This window comes from Prosopis cineraria, unplaced genomic scaffold (genome assembly GCF_029017545.1).
Source record: "Prosopis cineraria cultivar Desert tree isolate PC_DT_omini unplaced genomic scaffold, ASM2901754v1 PC8, whole genome shotgun sequence".
NCBI classification, from domain to species: Eukaryota; Viridiplantae; Streptophyta; class Magnoliopsida; order Fabales; family Fabaceae; genus Prosopis; species Prosopis cineraria.
The window spans coordinates 12,387,131-12,404,479 of record NW_026555339.1 but is presented as its reverse complement, the minus strand read 5'-3'; the positions used below and the strand labels follow the sequence as shown (position 1 = coordinate 12,404,479).

Below are 17,349 nucleotides of genomic sequence, written 5' to 3'. Positions count from 1 at the left end.
TTAGATACTTAGCCTTATATACTTCATAAATTTTTATCCAGTCAAATCAAAATAAGTGAATTTTAAATGTTAAAAATATTAATAAAAGAATTTGTTAAAAAATAAATAATGCATAAAAGACCCACATGTCTAGATTTAATTGAAAACAAATCTAATAAGTATATATAACTAAGTTTTTGGCCTAATATATATAACTAAATATATAAGTTTTTTCTCATATTAACACTTTTATTTGTTGATTTTTTACTGCCTTTTTTTTACATCATAATAATAATAATAATAATAATAATAATAATAATAAAAAATAAACCTTTAAAATTATGAAACCTCAGTTTAGTCCTTATGGGTCCTATTCGAACAAAATTGAAATTAAGTTTTTGAGGGACATAACACAAATAATACCAATATCTTACGTCAGTTATGTATTTTACTTTAATATTAAAAATTGAAAAAAATATCTAAAAATTGTTATTAATAAGAATCATATAAATAAAAATTTATCTTTTAATATAAGAAAACTATGATATTTTGCAAGTTTTTTTTAACTAAATCAATATAAATCAGCAATAGCAAAAAAAAAAAGTATTCTAAAGCAAAACATACTTTTTGTTTAAATAAGTACCACAATCTTTATTCAAAAAAGAAAATAACGGCTACAAAAAAATAAGAATTAGAAGAAAATAAACAAAACATATAACAAAATTTATATAATTTTTATTAATAACATTTTTGTAGATATTTTCCTTTTCACTTGTTTAATATAAAATGTTGTTTTAATTGATAAAAAATAATAAAATTATAATTTTTTAAATTTTATTACCCGTGAATAATGAGAATAATATCTCTTAACTAAAAAAATGAGTGAGTAGTCATGTGTGTTAAAAGTAAAATTTATAATTTTATCTCTCCTTAAATTCTACTAAAAAATTATAAAAATATTTTTTCATGTCAAGTGCTATGTGTATTACATTAATATGACATGTCTATAATTATATTAATAAAATAATAGTTAATTAATGATTAGGAATTTTGAAAAACAAAATAAAATGTTAGAAGGGTTAATTTTAAATATTAAGAAATGAGGGAGATATATGCAGTTGTCTTAAAATTTAGGAGAGGTTAATGCATTTTAGCTTCTTCTTTTTTTAATGATTTAGATTTTGTTTGTGATACAAGGCTTTACCTTTTCGTTAGTATTCCAAAAAAAAAAAGTCGTAATAATAATTAAGGACATCATAATAAGATTAAATATTAAATCAAGATTGTTAAAAAATTCTAGAATGCCCAAACTTGAAAAGAGAAGTAATGAATTTGAATTTAAAAATTTTAGTTATGAAGAAATGCCAATTCAATATTAATATTAACTTCCGTGGTATATGATATTATCAAACTGATGGGAAAGTTGTCCATGTAAACTTTTGGGCAGGTTATTGTAGGATATTATGAGGCGGCAATTTTCTGCATCATGAAAAAAAAAAAAAAAAAAAGTTTCCGTAGTATGTATGATTTGATTTCTTTCTTCAATTATCACCTACGTTGGGAAAAATAAATAAAAAAACAATCACCAACCTGTTTACCGCTGCTTTTCTCTGAACTTTCTTTCGAGTTTTCTCTTCAGTTCTTTGCTCAAGAAAATTCCAGAAAAGAAGCGAACAATGTTTGCCTTGAAATTCTTCTTTCGAGTTTTCTTGTGCTTCATTGTGTGCCGCCGAAACTTTTTCATTCGCTCTTCTGTCACTCATCAGTTTATTTTCTTGTGGAAAAATAAAAATTAGAGAGATGGAGAAAGAGCTGCATTTGCTTTGAAGAAGTTTCTTCCATGAAGACACCATCGATTTAACCAGTAGGTAGGCCTTAAATTGGCTCTTACTTTCAAAGTTCCACTTCTAGTTATTTCTTTGTTTATTTACTATTTTTGTTCATTTATTTTATCGCATCTTAAATCTTGAAATGAGGATATTTTTCAGGATCTGAAAATAATAGTTTTTTAATCAACAAATAATAATTTTTAACTGCAATGCTCTGTTCCCTGAAGAGAAGTGAACATGTATGACATAAAAAGTCACTTGAACAACAAATGGGTTTTTCTTTTTTTCTCTTTAAGATTTTACAATATAAAGTATGAACTTTAACTTTTCGCTTCGTTTAATTTTAGTTTTTTTTTATGGTTAAATTTTTAGCCTTAAAGAGGTAGAAAGCTTTAAGTCCTCAAACAAAGCTGGATCTGTGTGTGGTAGAACAAAAGAAGAGAGGAGAAGAGAGTTTGCTCGTATTGTCTACTCAGTAATACTCTTTCTTACCCAATTCTATGCATAACCAATTTTTTTAATTAAGGCCAATGATCAATTCCTAGTCTATTTAATTACCTTTAAACAGTCTCAAATCATTATCTATTTAGCATACTCATAGCATAAAGAATTGGGATGTTACGTCATGAATGGTCATGCCAAAAATGAGGCATATAAAGTGCATAGTTGTGGGGGGTAGTTGTACCTAACAAGCATGATCTTTTGAGAGCAAAGGGAGTTCTACAAGATCCTTCTTTGTTAAAATAAGTACCAACTTGAATGGAGTCTCTTTAGTGACCTCCAAAAATAAAAGGATGGGATAACTGTTAGAAACTTTTAATAACTTGCGTTGGAACTTGGAAGACTTGGTTATAAGGTCTGACGTGTGTGCGAAGAAAGTGTGTTCCTAGAATATGATGTTGAAGAAATACAAAATATCAAAAAAAAAAATGTAAACCAAAACAAATAAATTGGAAGACTATGAATAATTGAATACTCTTTCTTTTACTTTTTTTTTTTTTTACTTTTCTTTATCTCTCTGGTTTTTTTCCCCCTTTTCCCCTTTTTTTTGGAGCATTAAATTAAAATTGAGGAAAAGAGAACTAAAATCAAGATATTGCAATGTCCGAAGAATAACAATAATAGCAATGTCAGGCACCAAATATAATGTTAATTCTAAGTTTAGCTAAACTTTCAATAAATCAATTAGTCGCCTTTTTAAAAAAAAATTGTCATCAATTGGGTCTTGCCTAAAGATAGGCTAAATCAGACCGGATCCGTTTCAGTGCTCAGCAGCCGACGTGCCCGTCACCGGGGAAAACATCTGGCCCATCCAGAGATTTTTCAATTTTAATTTTAATTTTATATTTATAAAAATAAAATTTTATAAATTTTTTTGATAAATATATTCACATTCATCATTAATATAGACAGTACTGATTTAATTTGGATTGTTTAATTTAATGTTGTAATTTTCATAAATTAACTATATAGATATATTCTGGACAGTTCAAATTCAATATTAATTTTTTATCTACAAGGTCTAGATTTAAATTTTTTATTTTTATTTTTATTTTACATTTATCAAAATAAAAAATTATTAAAAAATTTAATATTAAATCTATCTTGTTCAGAGTACATCTAGATAGTCAATTTATGAAAATTATAATATCAAAATTAAACCACCTAGAGTTTCAAATTGAATCAGTATTATCTATATTGATGATGAATATATTTATTAAAAAAATTTATGAATTTTATTTTTATAAAATACAAAATTGAAATTGAAAAAATTTGGATTATCCAAATTAAAAATGTCCAAATTTTTCTTGAGTGATGAGCACGTCGGTGCTTGCTTAGCATGAAACCGGATCCAAATCAGACCGTAATTAGACATGTCTGAGTCTGTATCAGGTGCGGCGGTTTAAAATATGGACGCCAATCTTTCCAATATATCATTTGCTCTCCAGAGAAACTCATGAGCAGGAATCGGAATAGTTTAGTTTTATTTACAAAGAGAGAATTGGATAACTAATTCTCTTGATAAATTAGCTTTTACTTTACCAAACAATGTTAACTTCTTTAATCAGCCACCTATTACTTGATCGGTGGTGTTTTTTGTTTAGTTTGGTTGTATCTTTGCACTTGGTCTTTCTGATTTGAATGAAGGTGTCAATATTATTTAATACATACATACATATATGTGTGTGTGTGTGTGTGTATCAACGCCAATCTAAATATTTGGACTGGTGAGAGAACTGAGGAGATAGGTCTCTTGCCAATGTTACATCTTACTGCATTATACAATTGACATTTATTAAATAATGTGCCCGCATTGACAAAATTTTGGTTTCAGGTTTTCTCGTCATTGAATTTACAACAAATATTTCTGAAAAAAAAAGAATTTACAACAAATATTTTGACTCTGCTTAAGAAGTTGGAAGAAGCATCCCTATTCCAGTACTCCCAGTGGAGGAAAGGTAGTTTTATTTTATATATAAAACACTCTCACTCTCTCCCTAACATTTTGTTTCGTCTTGTTATTCATTGGCATGTGTTCCTTTACTATGATTTTTTTTTTTTCCCCCTTATTGAGGACTTATTTTAGCAGCTGTCACATAAATAAATAATTGTTTACTCCGAAGAAAGGATAGAGGCAAGGGGTGGAGTTTTATTTAGTAAGAGGTCGTAAGGCATGCTAAAATTAATTATAAACTTAAAATCATGATTTTTAATAAATATCCAAACATTCTTCGATGTTTAGTTATCGTGATGAAACTTAAGTGACCTTCCCCACCAAAATAGTCGTAGTTACACTAGAGTTATGCAGCTAACTACTTTGTTTAATAAAATACCCCCTCCTAATCTAATTATAAGACCCCTAGGCCCTAGCTACCTACCTATTGATCTTGAACACTAGAGCCTTTACAAAATTTAATGAAACATTAATGACGTGTTTTCAAAAATGTCCTAATATCTTATACTCTTGACTTCAATAATGACTTTAATTTGATCAAGGGTAGTTTTGAAAAGTTGTGAAAATCTTTGACATTTAATTAACTTTAATTAATTTTCTTAAAAAGATAGTTAACAGGGCTTATATAAAAAAGACTGGAAAAAGTATTTTCCTAAAAATTAATATCAAATTAATTGTCATTATATGCTATACTTTTTCATTATTGAAAACTTATCTTATAGTTTATAAGAGGTTAAATTTAACCTAGATGGTTTAGGTTTGGAGGATACGATCATTTTCTACCTATTGGTGAGCAGTTGGTGGGGATATTCAATGAGTGTATACAAAAAAAAGGTGTGATATTCAATAAAAAAAAGTGTGATATATTAATAATTACTTTTGCATGTAACCATAATAGCATACATTAACAAAAAAGAAAACATAGCTATTGAATCTTATAGTGTGTATTTTTTTTTAATGTTTTAGGTTCCTATAATTTTTTTCATTTACAATATTAGTTTCCTATTTCTAAATATGTCTAATGAGATGATGATGCGGCACTACCAATATTAAATTAGGTAAAAGACATTTGATGCATAAGGTAAAAAGCTTGACCTCCAATGATTGAAAATTACTTTCTAATGCTCAGTGACAGACCGGGGGCATTGGGCAAGGAGGGGTTCTTGCTCCCATGCATTATATAACCTTTGGTAAATATTGTCTTTTTTATTTGTAAAATAACCTAAATTAGATTTTGGCCCCTAATTCTTCATTTTCTTTTCAAGTTGCCCCCAACCATTGAGTTTTGGATCCGTCCTTGCCTACATTAACAAGTGTTGCTGTCAAAACAATCATAAAAAAACAATTATCCTTTTTTTTCTTTCTGCTAATTCAAATTGCCAACTTATTGTGTTTTAAACATGCTAACATCATCATTAATGTTGTTAGTTACACATTGGATAATTTAACACAGTTATTAGTATAAATCATTGTCCCTTTAGATGTATTTGAAAGTAGAGGGATGAACATGGTAGATGAGACAAACTAGAGGAACCAATAACAAAACGCTATAAAACTATAGAGACCAATATTTATGTTTCTCCTTGGCAAAATATTAATCATTATGAGAGGCTTATGTGATAAATTTATATTACATAGGACTCTAATAATTATCTCAATAAATCATACATCTAGAAGAATAATTAGATGATCAATACACTAAATGAACTGATAAATTTTAGGACGTCACTTTGACAGTGTTCACTCCTCTAAATTAAAATGCTTTGGATGTAAAAAAAAAAAATTAATAATAATGCTTTTGATGGCTATGTATTTGTCTTTTACACACGGGTAGATATAGCATGAATAAGTTTCTAACTATTTATCGTGGTCGTTCATAATCAGGTAAAGTTAATTTCAATGGCGTGTCAAGACTTTGGAGTCAATCTTGGTGCTGGAGTTGTGGCAAATTTGGCGACGACAGTAGTGCGACAAGCTCGCTACTGTTATAAATTCAACAAGATTGTTGAAGATCTGGAAGGTGAGCAAAACAATTTAAGATCAACAAAAGAAAGCATGCAAGTCCAAGTTAGAAAAGCCAGAGCAAACACCCATGAGCCTACGGAGGTCACTCAGGAGAAGTTGAAGAAAGTAGAAGATCTCTTAGAAGAAGCAAAGAAGTTGAAAGGGAAAGCAGAAGCAAGCAAGAGCTGTTGTAATGCCGTTTTGCCTAATTGGATATGTCGATATATTGTTGGCAAGAAAGTAGCGGGAGTGGCTGAAGAAATGAAGCAGCTCAATGAAAACTTGGGACAAATGCTATTGCCAGTACATCGTGAATCTCTTCGTCCCATGCGTGCGTCGGAAGAATTAATTTTTGTAAGCAGAGAAGAGGTTCTCCAGAAACTCTTAATGGCATTGAAAGATGATGAGAAGACAAAGATTGGGCTTTATGGAATGGGTGGTTGTGGTAAGACGTTCTTGTTAAATGAAGTGCAAAAGTCAGTTAAGGACTTAGAGCTGTTTGACAAAATTGTCTTCGTCAGAGTGTCTAAACGTCAAAAGACAGCTATTCAACAAGACATCGCAAGCTGGTTAGGATTGATTTTTGAGACAGAGATAGGTGAAGACACTAGAGCTAATAGACTGTCCATGGGATTTACAGAAGATAATAAGTATCTCATAATCCTTGATGATGTGTGGGAAGTCCTTCAATGTGATAAAATAGGGATTCCTCTTGGCGAAAATTGCAAAGTTCTTCTAAGCACTCGAGGACAAAATTTATGTACCATGATGAATTGCCAAGAAGCGATTCATCTATCACTTTTGACAAAAGAAGAAGCTTGGGATTTATTCCAAAGACACGCTGGTGAAATAGCAGATAGTGATGTGGCACAAGAGATCGCGGATATGTGTCATAGATTACCTATTGCAATTAAAGTTGTGGCTAGTATTTTGAAGGATCAACCTCTGAATGTATGGAAAGATACATTAGCAACCTTGAAAGATCACAGACAACCTCTATGCATTGAAGATGGATTGGAAGATTTTTATAAATGTTTAGAATTAAGTGTCAATCATTTGAAGGATCAGGAGAAATCCCTTTTATTATTATGTGCTTTCCTAGCCAAAGATTCAAAAATTTCTCTTGAAGATTTGATCAAATTTGCATTTGGACTGGACATATTTGATGATGTTGACTCTTATAGCAGAGCTAGAGAAAAAGTGGATATAGCCATTGATAAAATCAAAAAACGCAGTTCGCTGTTACAAGTTGAAGGACAAATTGTTGAAATGCATGACTTGGTACGTGATGTAGCCTTATTGGTAGCAGATAAAAAAACTCGTGTGATTACTGGGCCTGGACATAATCTAATGGCCTTCATAGAAAAGGATGATTGGGAAGACACAAGAAGATTGTCTTGTCGTGATGTTAATGAATTCCCAAATCAGCTAAACTGTCCAAATCTTGAGATCCTATTCATCTCTGCTGGTGGTGGATGCTACTCAGAACTCCCAACTACATTCTTCAAGGAGACGATAAAGCTCAAGGTACTGGTCATAGTAAATACATTTATATGGAGAAGCCCAAATCTATTGTTGCCCCAATCAGTTGATGAGCTAAGAAAACTTCGGACTCTCTGCTTGAGAGGATGGAAATTAAACAACATATCTATTTTGGGAAAATTGAACATGCTTGACACTGTTCAACTATTAAACTGTGTGGTGCAAGAGTTACCTAACGAATTAGCTGGATTGAGGAAGTTAAAATTTTTGGAAGTATCAGGGAGCAGAATAGGAGGCAATCCTTTTGAAGTGCTAGCAAGATGTTGTCATTTGGAGGAGCTGTATTTCATTGAAAATAATGTTTCTGAAATGGTTTCAAATGATCAAATTGTCGTTGAATTGTTTCACCAAATTGGCCACTCTAAGAACTTGAAAAGGTATCATCTAGAAATTGGAAGGTGCATTGATACTTTGAAGGATGATTCAACATCAAAATTCATATATATCAATGATTTTAATGTCTCTAGTGCAAATGTTGAAGCAATCCAGAATTTGGCACAAAAACTGGAGGTACTTTTCTTGGAAAAGATTAGAGGAGATTATAAAAGCCTCATTCCTGAGGTGATTCCATTGGAAGGAGAATGCAAGATTGAGCTAACTGAAATTCTACTATTTGATTTTAACATAGAATGCTTGATCGACACTACAAATCAACTATATGAAGAAAGCATCTTGTTCCCCAAGTTGATGAAACTCAAACTTGAAGCCATGAACAGCTTGGAAGCCTTGTGTCGTGGTCCAACTCCTCCTGGCCTTTTTAAGAATTTAAAGGAGCTAATCATAATACAATGTGGCCGATTGGTATCTATAGGGCAGCTAAAATTATTTCAGCTCAAAGCCATACAATTGGAAGATTGTCCAGAGTTGATATTTCTCTTCACAACTGCTACTGCTCAAAAAATGGAAATGTTAGAAGTGTTAAAAGTAAAAGAATGTGATAAATTGAAGCATATAATAGAAGATGGGAGAGAAGATGACATCGTTTCAACAATAGAGCCTGTGTTCCCAAAAATAAAACAAGTCTGTATCAACGGATGTGAACATCTAGAATGCATACTACCAGCACTGTTTGCTAGTCGCCTTGCACAGTTGGAGAGTCTCGAAATAGAAGAAGCTCGTGAGTTAAAATATGTATTTGGCAAATGCAATCATGAATGTCAACATCAAAGACAGAGCATTGAACTCCCTCATCTGAGAGTAATGAAGCTCATTCACTTGCCAAATATTACTAGTATTTGCCCACAAGATTATGATGTAACATGCCCATCCTTGGATAAACAACATGTAATGGGTTGTCCGCGATGGCGTGGAATGTCTGAAGCGAGACAGCAAGGCGATGGCAAAGCTACAAAGCAGGTAATATTATTGTGGATGAGTACACACTACACACGTACACGCAAAGCTTTGCCAAGTAATTGCATCAGTCACTTTGTGATCATGTATCGTTTTGGTTCTATTCAGGATGAGTCGCTTTTAGTGCTGGGTGATGAGGACTTGGGAACCAATGTTCAGGATGGTGTTGAGAAAAATTTCATCTTGGTACGTAGAGTTAATTAAATTATGTTCAAATATTTTAGTGGAAGCAAAATTGAAATACATCGAGTACGAATGCTAAGAAAGTCACAACTTTTCAACATCTTTCCTGATATTCATAAAATAAAGGAAAAATCTAGTTACAAATTACACACAGCTTGACATCACATGAAACCAAATAAGGATGATTCGCACGAAACATGTTCCTACTTCCAATCTATATCATTACCTTGATGCCCTCATTTGAGTAAAAATATCACCCAACTTGAACTCAAGTTTATTATATTTACTAGTATTTATCTACCACATATTAATTCTAATTTTTAATGATTAGTAATTATCATTTTAAGAAACACACACACACACATGTATGTATGTATTCTTGACATACACATTATTTCTAGAAATTGGAGGTGTTTTTTTTTTTGGGCTATTTTGTATATAATTTTTTTAAAAAAAATTGAATATGATATTACACTTGTCTTCTTGGGAAATCATTTTAAATGGCCTCTCTAAAAAGCTAGCTTGTTTTAGAGAAAGCTTGTATTCTCCACATTGGATGTTGAATACTCTTAGTTTCTTTAATTACCATAGTGCCAATAATTTACAAAAATGGATGATTTATCTTTTCTAAACATTCAGGAGTGCTTCTAATATATTTTGATGATTATAATTTCCCTAGACTATGCCTTTGTTTTTGGGAAGATGATAACATTCGACATTATACAGGAAGCCTTTCAATGTTTTTTTCGATTCAACACTTTGTTACAAATCTCAGAAGAGAGAAGGACGTGTTAAGCTCAAAAATAAGATTGAAGGAATTCTCCAGTGCTTACATGGTTGAGCCTTCGAGAGACTTTCTGAAACAGCTGGCAAAAGCACAGGATGTCATGGAAAGCGCAAGGGCGTTAGAATACGAAGTAAAAGCAAGCAAGAGCTGTTGTGGTGGGGTTTCCCTTAACTATTCACGTCGATATATTATAGGCAAGCAAATAGGAAGGTTGACTCGAGAAGTTTTTCAGCTCAAGGAGAGATTGGAATCAATCTCATGTCAAGGTAACGGTCCATTAAGACTCCCCTCGGTAAAGGTATGTTCCAATAAGAGAGAGACAGATAGGGAGGGTGGGCCCCACCTGGGAGAGAATCCAACTCTGGTCCCAGTGAGTCATTCAAAAAACTTCATTGCCTTCGAGTCTAGAGAAGAGCCATATGGTGAACTATTCACGGCTCTGAAAAATGATGACATTGACATGATTGGGCTCTATGGAAAGAGGGGTTGTGGTAAAACATTCTTGGCCTCAGAAATATGCAGGGCTGCGATGCACTCGAAGCTCTATGATGTGGTTATATTTTACACGCTCTCCACTAATTATACAAGCGTCTCATTAATTCAAGATAAGATTGCACACAGTTTAGGCTTAATCTTAGATGAAGACAAACGCCATAGAGCTGCAACGCTCTCCGAGAGGTTGAATAATGGTGACAAATTTCTTATAGTCCTGGATGATATTGTAGAAGAGCTTAATCTCGAAGACATAGGGATTCCCCCTGGTAAAAATAGCAAGGTTATTTTGATTGCTTCGGGATTACGTGCCTTGGTGGGTTGTCAAAAAGTGACCTCTCTGTCACCTTTGACCCAAGAGGAAGCTGGGATGCTATTCCAAGGACATGTGGGCACAATAGAAGATGAAGTTTTGGCGCAAGAGATTGTAAAAAAATGTCAAGGATCACCCCTTTCAATTACAATCGTGGCTGAATCTTTGAAGGGCAGTTCTGCTGATAGGTGGAAGGAAGCATCTGGAGGTTATAATGACCGAGCAATGGTTGACAAATGTGTGCGATTAAGTATTGCAAAATTGCGCTATGACGCGAGCTCACTTTTCGTATTATGTGCTTTCTTTCCAGAAAATTCAAACATCACTCTCGAACTTTTGATCAGATGTGCATTTGCATCGGGCATATTTGAGAATGTTCAGTCATATGAAAGAACCAGAAGCAAAGTAGGTGCCGTCATTGATGAACTCCTGAACTCTTGTCTGTTATTGCTAGCTGAAGAAGGGCAATATTTTCACATACGCAACTTGGTGCGTCAAGCAGCTTTGGGAGGAACGAAAGCTCGAGTAATTAGAGGGCCTGGAGAGTATTTAACGGCCACAATAACAAGAAAGGTCGATGATACAAAAAGATTATATTGCCATGATATAACTAAATACCCAAATCAGTTAATGTGCCCTGAACTTAAGATTCTATTTGTTTCTGATGACAGAGGGTGCTCACCAGAATTTTCAGATATTGTTTTCAAAGTCACTACAGAGCTGAGGGTGTTGGCCATTACAAATGCATGTACATTGAGAACACCATATTTTTGGTTGCCCCAATCAGTTGAAGGGTTGAAAAATCTTCGATTTCTTTGCTTGAGAGGATGGAACTTGGGCAATATCTCTATCTTGGGAAACTTGGAGATGCTTAACACTGTTGAGCTATTATATTGCACAATAGAGGAGCTACCCAAAGAATTATGGAGACTAAGGGAGTTAAGGTTACTTGAAATATCAGGGTGCAGCATAGGAGGAGGTGATCCTGTCGAGGTGGTAGCAAGATGTTTTCAACTAGAGGAGATGTATTTTGTTGGAAACGATCTTCAAGAAAGTGTTTTAAGGGATCGTACCCTTGTTGATTTATTGTACCAAATTAACTTCTCTAACGTATTGCAAAGGTATCATCTAGAAATTGGAAGTTCCATAAATAATTTGAAGAAAGATTTGAAGTCAAAATTCTTGTCTGTAAATAATGTCAGGATAGAGAATCTCGCGCGAAAAGTGGAGGTTCTTTTCTTAGAAAAAATATTGACAAATCATGAAAATATCATTCCTGACATGATTTTAGGAGGAGAATGCATGAATGAGTTAATTGAATTCCTACTTCGTGATTCTAACAACATTGAATGCTTGGTTGACACCACAAACCGTCAGTCTTATCAAGCTAGAAGTGTCTTCTTCAAATTGCAAAAGTTGAATGTCGAGAACATGAAGTGCTTGGAAGCCTTATGCCATGGTCCACCTCCTTCTGGCCTTTTTGAGAAACTGGAGGAGCTATTTATAATGGGGTGTAACCAGTTACATCGCATAGTCTCAGTTGGCAAGTTGAACTTGTGTAGTCTCAAGTTCTTACAATTGGAGGAATGTCCAAAGCTGACCTTCGTCTTCACACATTCTACAGCTCAAACTATGGTACTATTGGAAGTGTTGAAAGTAAGAGATTGCGTTGCATTGGAACATATAATAAATATGAGGAGGAAGAGGATGACATTATTTCTGTAGGGCCTTTATTCCCAAAATTGAAACAAGTCCTTGTTGAGAGATGTGATCATCTGGGATGTTTAATTCCGGCATCTTTTGCTGGTGGCCTCTTGCAACTTGAGACTCTTGAGATAAAAGATGCTTCTGGTTTGGAATATGTTTTTGGCAAATACAATCATGGAGAAGATCAGAATCTGAACCAAAGCATTGATCTTCCGGTGCTGAAAGTACTCAAGCTTACTAATTTGCCAAAAAATTTTCGCATTGCCCTGCAAAATTATCATGTAACATGGCCACCCTTTGATGGACAACATATCAGTGGATGTCCAGATTTGAGCGGCATGCCTTCGTTTGATTTAGAAGTAAGAGAGCAAGGTGACAATGAAGCTACAAAGAAGGTAATACATGTATATAGATACACACATAAATAGAAGTGCCTAATTTTTCATGCCATGATATATTAATTTTTTTTGTTAATCGTGTCATAGGAGTTGGAGCTTCCAGCACAACTTAGCAGCCAGATGATTGAACAAACTGTAAAAGACAGTCATGTTGAGGAATGCAAAATGAAAGGCTTTTCTCAAACGCTCAAACATGCCATTAATATGGAATCAGATTCAGAGCCACAAGGTTTGTCACAAGAAAAAAAAAGCCATGGTACACAACTCTATATTTTCCAATGCAACAGATGCCCCAAAATACAAAGACTACATAACTAATGAAACAATAGATTTGCCTAATCCTGTAATTCATAAATGACAACCTTCATTTTTATCTTCTGAAATTGCATTTAGAAGACGAAGAAGGTGTAATATCAGCAGCAGAAAGGGAACATTACCTTGACGGTGATGCTGAAGATAAGGATGAAAGGGAAGCTGAACAACAACATAAGGAAGAAAAATATGCAATACTAAAGAACAACAACAGTGTAATTAAACAAAGTGCCGCAAGCTGTGTAGAAAGCAGAGAACTTGATGAGGTACTAGTCAGAAATTCATCACTGGTACTTTCATTTCACTCATAGAGGATAACATCATGTAGAAGACAACCTAAAAGGCTAAAATTGTTGGTGTCATTTATAGGAGGTAATTGAGAAACAACCAAAGGTTGAACTTGAACTGCCACTAGTTGTGGAGAACCCACCACCAGCTCTTGAAGAATACAAAGGTAACATTTTAAGTTGCACAAATGAAGTAATTTACTTTACCAAGCTGCACATACTGATATTAAATTTAAAATTTCAACTGATTGCTATTAACTTTAAGATTTCAATTGATATTGTTTCTACGCTTTAACATATCAACACCCATCTGCAGAAGAGTTAGTTGGAAATCCATCCGTAGGTAATCATTCTTCATCATCGACCACAACTTCAGGTATAAGTAGAGTTGATTAAATGCACCAAGATAAAGAAGTACCATCACATACTGCATTTACTTAATACAGTTCTCAATATGATGATAATCTAGATGAAGAAAATCAAAGGAGAAATAATGAAATTCCAAGTTAATTTATTGCAAAAGGGTTAAATTTTCACTCGCTTGAGCACGATGGTATATCTGGCATGAATTTGTTAATTTTTTTTTTCTAGTTCTTATTTATCTTAACTTTTGTAGTTACTTATTGTTTTTATCTTCATATTCTGCTGCAACTTCTCATCAACAAATGCTACCTCAAGATTTACTTGTTCAAGTAGCTACAGAAGTCCATCATCAATCGAAAAAAATTGATGTGATCGATGATACTCAAGAAGGCATTCAAGAGCAGAACTTTCATACTGCCGGTTCAGTGAACTTGAGAGAGGGTGTATCTTGACTCCTACTACTTTCTTTCACATTAATCAAACACTCTCAGTGAATTAGCCTTTTTTTCGGATGTACAAAATTAAGTTCATCACTGAAGTTATACTTAAAAACTCAAATATATCAATTGTCAATTAATGTGCAGAGAAACACAGAAATAGAAGAGTTAAGTCTCCATAAAAATCCTGCCCCAGAAGAATCAATGGTGGGAACTTCATCACAGGTAGGTTCATTACCGGCTTCTTTATGGGATAACATTACAGAGGACAACCTAACATGCTAATTTTTTTTTGTTCCATGTACAGGTGTTGATTGACAAACAACCACAGACTGTGACAGACCCACAACAAGATATTCAAGATTACAGAGGTATCTTTTGAATTGCTCCAAAGAAATAATATATCTGGCCAAGTTGCTCTTTATGTAATGACTTCAAAATTTTAATGTTTCCCAGCTTCAAATTTATTGCAACTTACTTGTTATTATGACTTTCCGACTTTCTCAAACTTTCGCCAACTTTACATATTCAAATGTGAATGGTATCTTTTTTATTTGTAGCATATTTTCCTTTGCATGTGCAATCATCAATGCTTTCACCAAGTACTAGCATCTTTACCACTTCAACTTCAGAAGCACTACTGATTTCTTCTTCAATGAAGCAACACCATGTAACAGAACAATTGGTTGACTTTCATGATCTATCAAAACCTGCTCACTTTCCAGACAAGGCATTTGTTAGGTCAGCAGGTTCACATTTTCAGTCGATGAAGCAAGATGATACTTTTGGTATAAAATTTTAATTTTCTTTTAGGTTTACTCTTAATTTTCATGGCTAGCTACTTATGGCTTTTATCCTCATATTCTACCATAGCTCCTCCTCAAGAAATGCTTACTAGAGATTCACACAATGAGGTTCATGGAGCTTCTGATTTTCAGCTACATTCACAAAAATTTGATGCAATTGTTGATACTCAAAAATGCCTTCAAGAGCAGTACCTTTATCCAGTTGGTTCAACGAAATCAAGAGAGGTGTATCTTGACTCATGTTAATTAATTTCACATTATTGGCACATAACTCTCAGTAAATTGTCTTCCTTTTCTACTTGTGAAAAAATTAATTTCATCACTGAAGTTAAACTTAGAAACTGATATATCAATTAACAATCCATGTGCAGAATAACACGGAAATTGTAGAGGGAAGTCTTCATAAAGATCCTGTATCAGAAGAATTAACAGTAGGAACTTCACCACAGGTAGGTTCGCTACACTCTTCTTCATGGGATAATATATATATAGAAGACTAAAGCCATTGGTTACATATATAGGAGTTGATTGAGAAACAACTACAAGTAAAACTTCAACCGCCAGAGTTTGTGGAGGACACTCAACAAGCTCTTGAAGATTACAAAGGTATCATTTGGATTGATCAATAGACCTAGCGTGTATCTCCAAATTTCACATACTGTTAGCAAATTTAAAATCTCAATTCAAAATGTTTCCAAACTTCAAATAAATTGCAACTTACTGCTATGACTTCCCAACTTTATCCACTTTTAAATATTTAAACCGAAACTGATGTCATTGTTATTTGTAGTGTCTCATCCTCTGCCTCTGGATCCAACAGTGCTTTCACCGAGTACTGGCATCACTACCACTCCATTAACTGCAGAAATACTGACTTCATCTTCAACAAATCAGCAACCTCCAGCAGAAGAGTCTGTTGATTTTCATGGTCTATTTAAGATTAAGGCAAGATGTGCTTGCTTACTCGAAGAGGCATTTGTCAAATATCGACATTTACGGGACTGGGACCTCGCACAAAGGACTCACAGGATTCGCAAGGTGGGATACAAGTCCTTAGCTGACATGTTGGCATTTCTAAAATTAGAGACGCCAAAGACAATGGATGATTCAAAGAAGAAGGCATTTGAAGATCTATATTATGAACTCGAATTTTTTGGCTTTGACAAGAAATGGCTGGCATCCATTTGGAAAAGAGTGATGGATATGCAAGCTGATCATAACAACAAGTTGAAGCAGCTGGATCAGTTGGAGTCGCAAGTTAGAACCTTTAAAAGAACAACTTAGTGACGCAACAGCAAGCTTGGCCAGTGTGAAGGATGATCTCTCAAAACCTGGCGACGTATTTGGCTTTTAAGTATGGTTATTATTGAGATATGTAGCTCTTTGAGGTCACCCACTTTGTGTCAACTTTGATTTGTCTCGTGTTTTGGTCATACTTTCCCTTTCAAGAACCCATAACAGATTATCATGTTTCACTAAATCTTATCTTCATGTTGGATTTCAAATATTTGTAGTAGTCACTGTTCTTGTATTGCCATATTATCTACGTTCAGTGAGCGATACATGTTATCTGTGCAAATCCTCTAGTTCATATGGCTCACACGCCTTAATCACTCCCACTCTGACACTAATTTTTGTGATTACAATTGCTGTAGATTACTCTAAATAGTTAGATTGGAGAACGAAAATGAATTTGAATCAAAATAAACTTCAATCGCGTATAATATATATTATTATGTCATCATATCTCATCTAACTAAATTCTTCACACTTGTTTAGTTCTCACTGTTCATTGAGGTTGCTAATGAATAATTAAAAAAAACTAAAAAATATTAATGGAAAATTATATTAATAAACAAAAGTTCAAGGTGTTATTTTAAATTTCACTTAGTAATCTTAGGGAAAAAATTATGTGAGATTTATCTTATAATTAATTTCAATCCAGAAACAATCAATTAAGCAAGTTATAATATTTTTTGGGGGCTCAGAATTGGTCGCAAGATTTAAATACTTGATCCGGTCTATAAGAGCTAGTTCATGAGTTTATTTTGGTCTTAAATTTAAGATCTCAATCTTTCTTTCTTTCTTTCTTTCTTTATTTA

General features: G+C 33.4%; 3 protein-coding genes across 9 annotated transcripts; all 3 read left to right on the top strand.

Moving 5' to 3' along the window:
• Positions 1 to 1,779: 1,779 nt before the first annotated feature.
• Positions 1,780 to 10,207, top strand: LOC129318269 (probable disease resistance protein At4g27220). Its single transcript, XM_054962971.1, has 5 exons — positions 1,780 to 1,847; positions 4,144 to 4,267; positions 6,148 to 9,165; positions 9,271 to 9,348; positions 10,072 to 10,207. Exons 3-5 carry the CDS (start codon positions 6,163 to 6,165, stop codon positions 10,138 to 10,140), a joined length of 3,150 nt encoding a protein of 1,049 aa, XP_054818946.1. The 5' UTR covers positions 1,780 to 1,847; positions 4,144 to 4,267; positions 6,148 to 6,162; the 3' UTR covers positions 10,141 to 10,207.
• Positions 10,136 to 12,498, top strand: LOC129318272 (disease resistance protein UNI-like). Of its 2 annotated transcripts, none has more exons than XM_054962978.1 (2): positions 10,136 to 12,058; positions 12,315 to 12,498. In XM_054962978.1, exons 1-2 carry the CDS (start codon positions 10,179 to 10,181, stop codon positions 12,355 to 12,357), a joined length of 1,923 nt encoding a protein of 640 aa, XP_054818953.1. In that variant the 5' UTR covers positions 10,136 to 10,178; the 3' UTR covers positions 12,358 to 12,498. The 2 variants fall into 2 exon arrangements, with proteins under 2 accessions (XP_054818953.1, XP_054818954.1); XM_054962979.1 differs by lacking the exon at positions 12,315 to 12,498 and having other exon boundaries at positions 10,136 to 11,510; positions 11,609 to 11,860.
• LOC129318270 (uncharacterized) lies at positions 12,390 to 16,826 on the top strand. Of its 6 annotated transcripts, none has more exons than XM_054962973.1 (13): positions 12,390 to 13,039; positions 13,130 to 13,271; positions 13,439 to 13,620; positions 13,724 to 13,808; positions 13,958 to 14,017; positions 14,320 to 14,444; positions 14,589 to 14,666; positions 14,749 to 14,812; positions 15,002 to 15,229; positions 15,315 to 15,472; positions 15,619 to 15,696; positions 15,769 to 15,853; positions 16,038 to 16,826. In XM_054962973.1, exons 1-13 carry the CDS (start codon positions 12,524 to 12,526, stop codon positions 16,529 to 16,531), a joined length of 2,295 nt encoding a protein of 764 aa, XP_054818948.1. In that variant the 5' UTR covers positions 12,390 to 12,523; the 3' UTR covers positions 16,532 to 16,826. The 6 variants fall into 6 exon arrangements, with proteins under 6 accessions (XP_054818948.1, XP_054818949.1, XP_054818952.1 ...); XM_054962974.1 differs by having other exon boundaries at positions 13,436 to 13,620; positions 13,958 to 13,984; XM_054962977.1 differs by having other exon boundaries at positions 13,436 to 13,620; positions 15,167 to 15,229.
• The last annotated feature ends 523 nt before the right edge of the window (positions 16,827 to 17,349 follow it).

What these genes read in the sequence shown, in the direction of transcription:
- LOC129318269 (XM_054962971.1), top strand. Translation starts at nt 6,163, where the DNA reads ATGGCGTGTCAAGACTTTGGAGTCAATCTTGGTGCTGGAGTTGTGGCA. An exon ending in ATGGCAAAGCTACAAAGCAG is followed by an intron (nt 9,166 to 9,270) that starts GTAATATTATTG and finishes GGTTCTATTCAG; the next exon opens with GATGAGTCGCTTTTAGTGCT. An exon ending in TTGAGAAAAATTTCATCTTG is followed by an intron (nt 9,349 to 10,071) that starts GTACGTAGAGTT and finishes GACATTATACAG; the next exon opens with GAAGCCTTTCAATGTTTTTT.
- LOC129318272 (XM_054962978.1), top strand. Translation starts at nt 10,179, where the DNA reads ATGGTTGAGCCTTCGAGAGACTTTCTGAAACAGCTGGCAAAAGCACAG. An exon ending in TTCTCTAACGTATTGCAAAG is followed by an intron (nt 12,059 to 12,314) that starts GTATCATCTAGA and finishes ACAAACCGTCAG; the next exon opens with TCTTATCAAGCTAGAAGTGT.
- LOC129318270 (XM_054962972.1), top strand. Translation starts at nt 12,524, where the DNA reads ATGTCCAAAGCTGACCTTCGTCTTCACACATTCTACAGCTCAAACTAT. An exon ending in ATCATCGACCACAACTTCAG is followed by an intron (nt 14,018 to 14,319) that starts GTATAAGTAGAG and finishes TGCTACCTCAAG; the next exon opens with ATTTACTTGTTCAAGTAGCT. An exon ending in AGCTCTTGAAGATTACAAAG is followed by an intron (nt 15,854 to 16,037) that starts GTATCATTTGGA and finishes TGTTATTTGTAG; the next exon opens with TGTCTCATCCTCTGCCTCTG.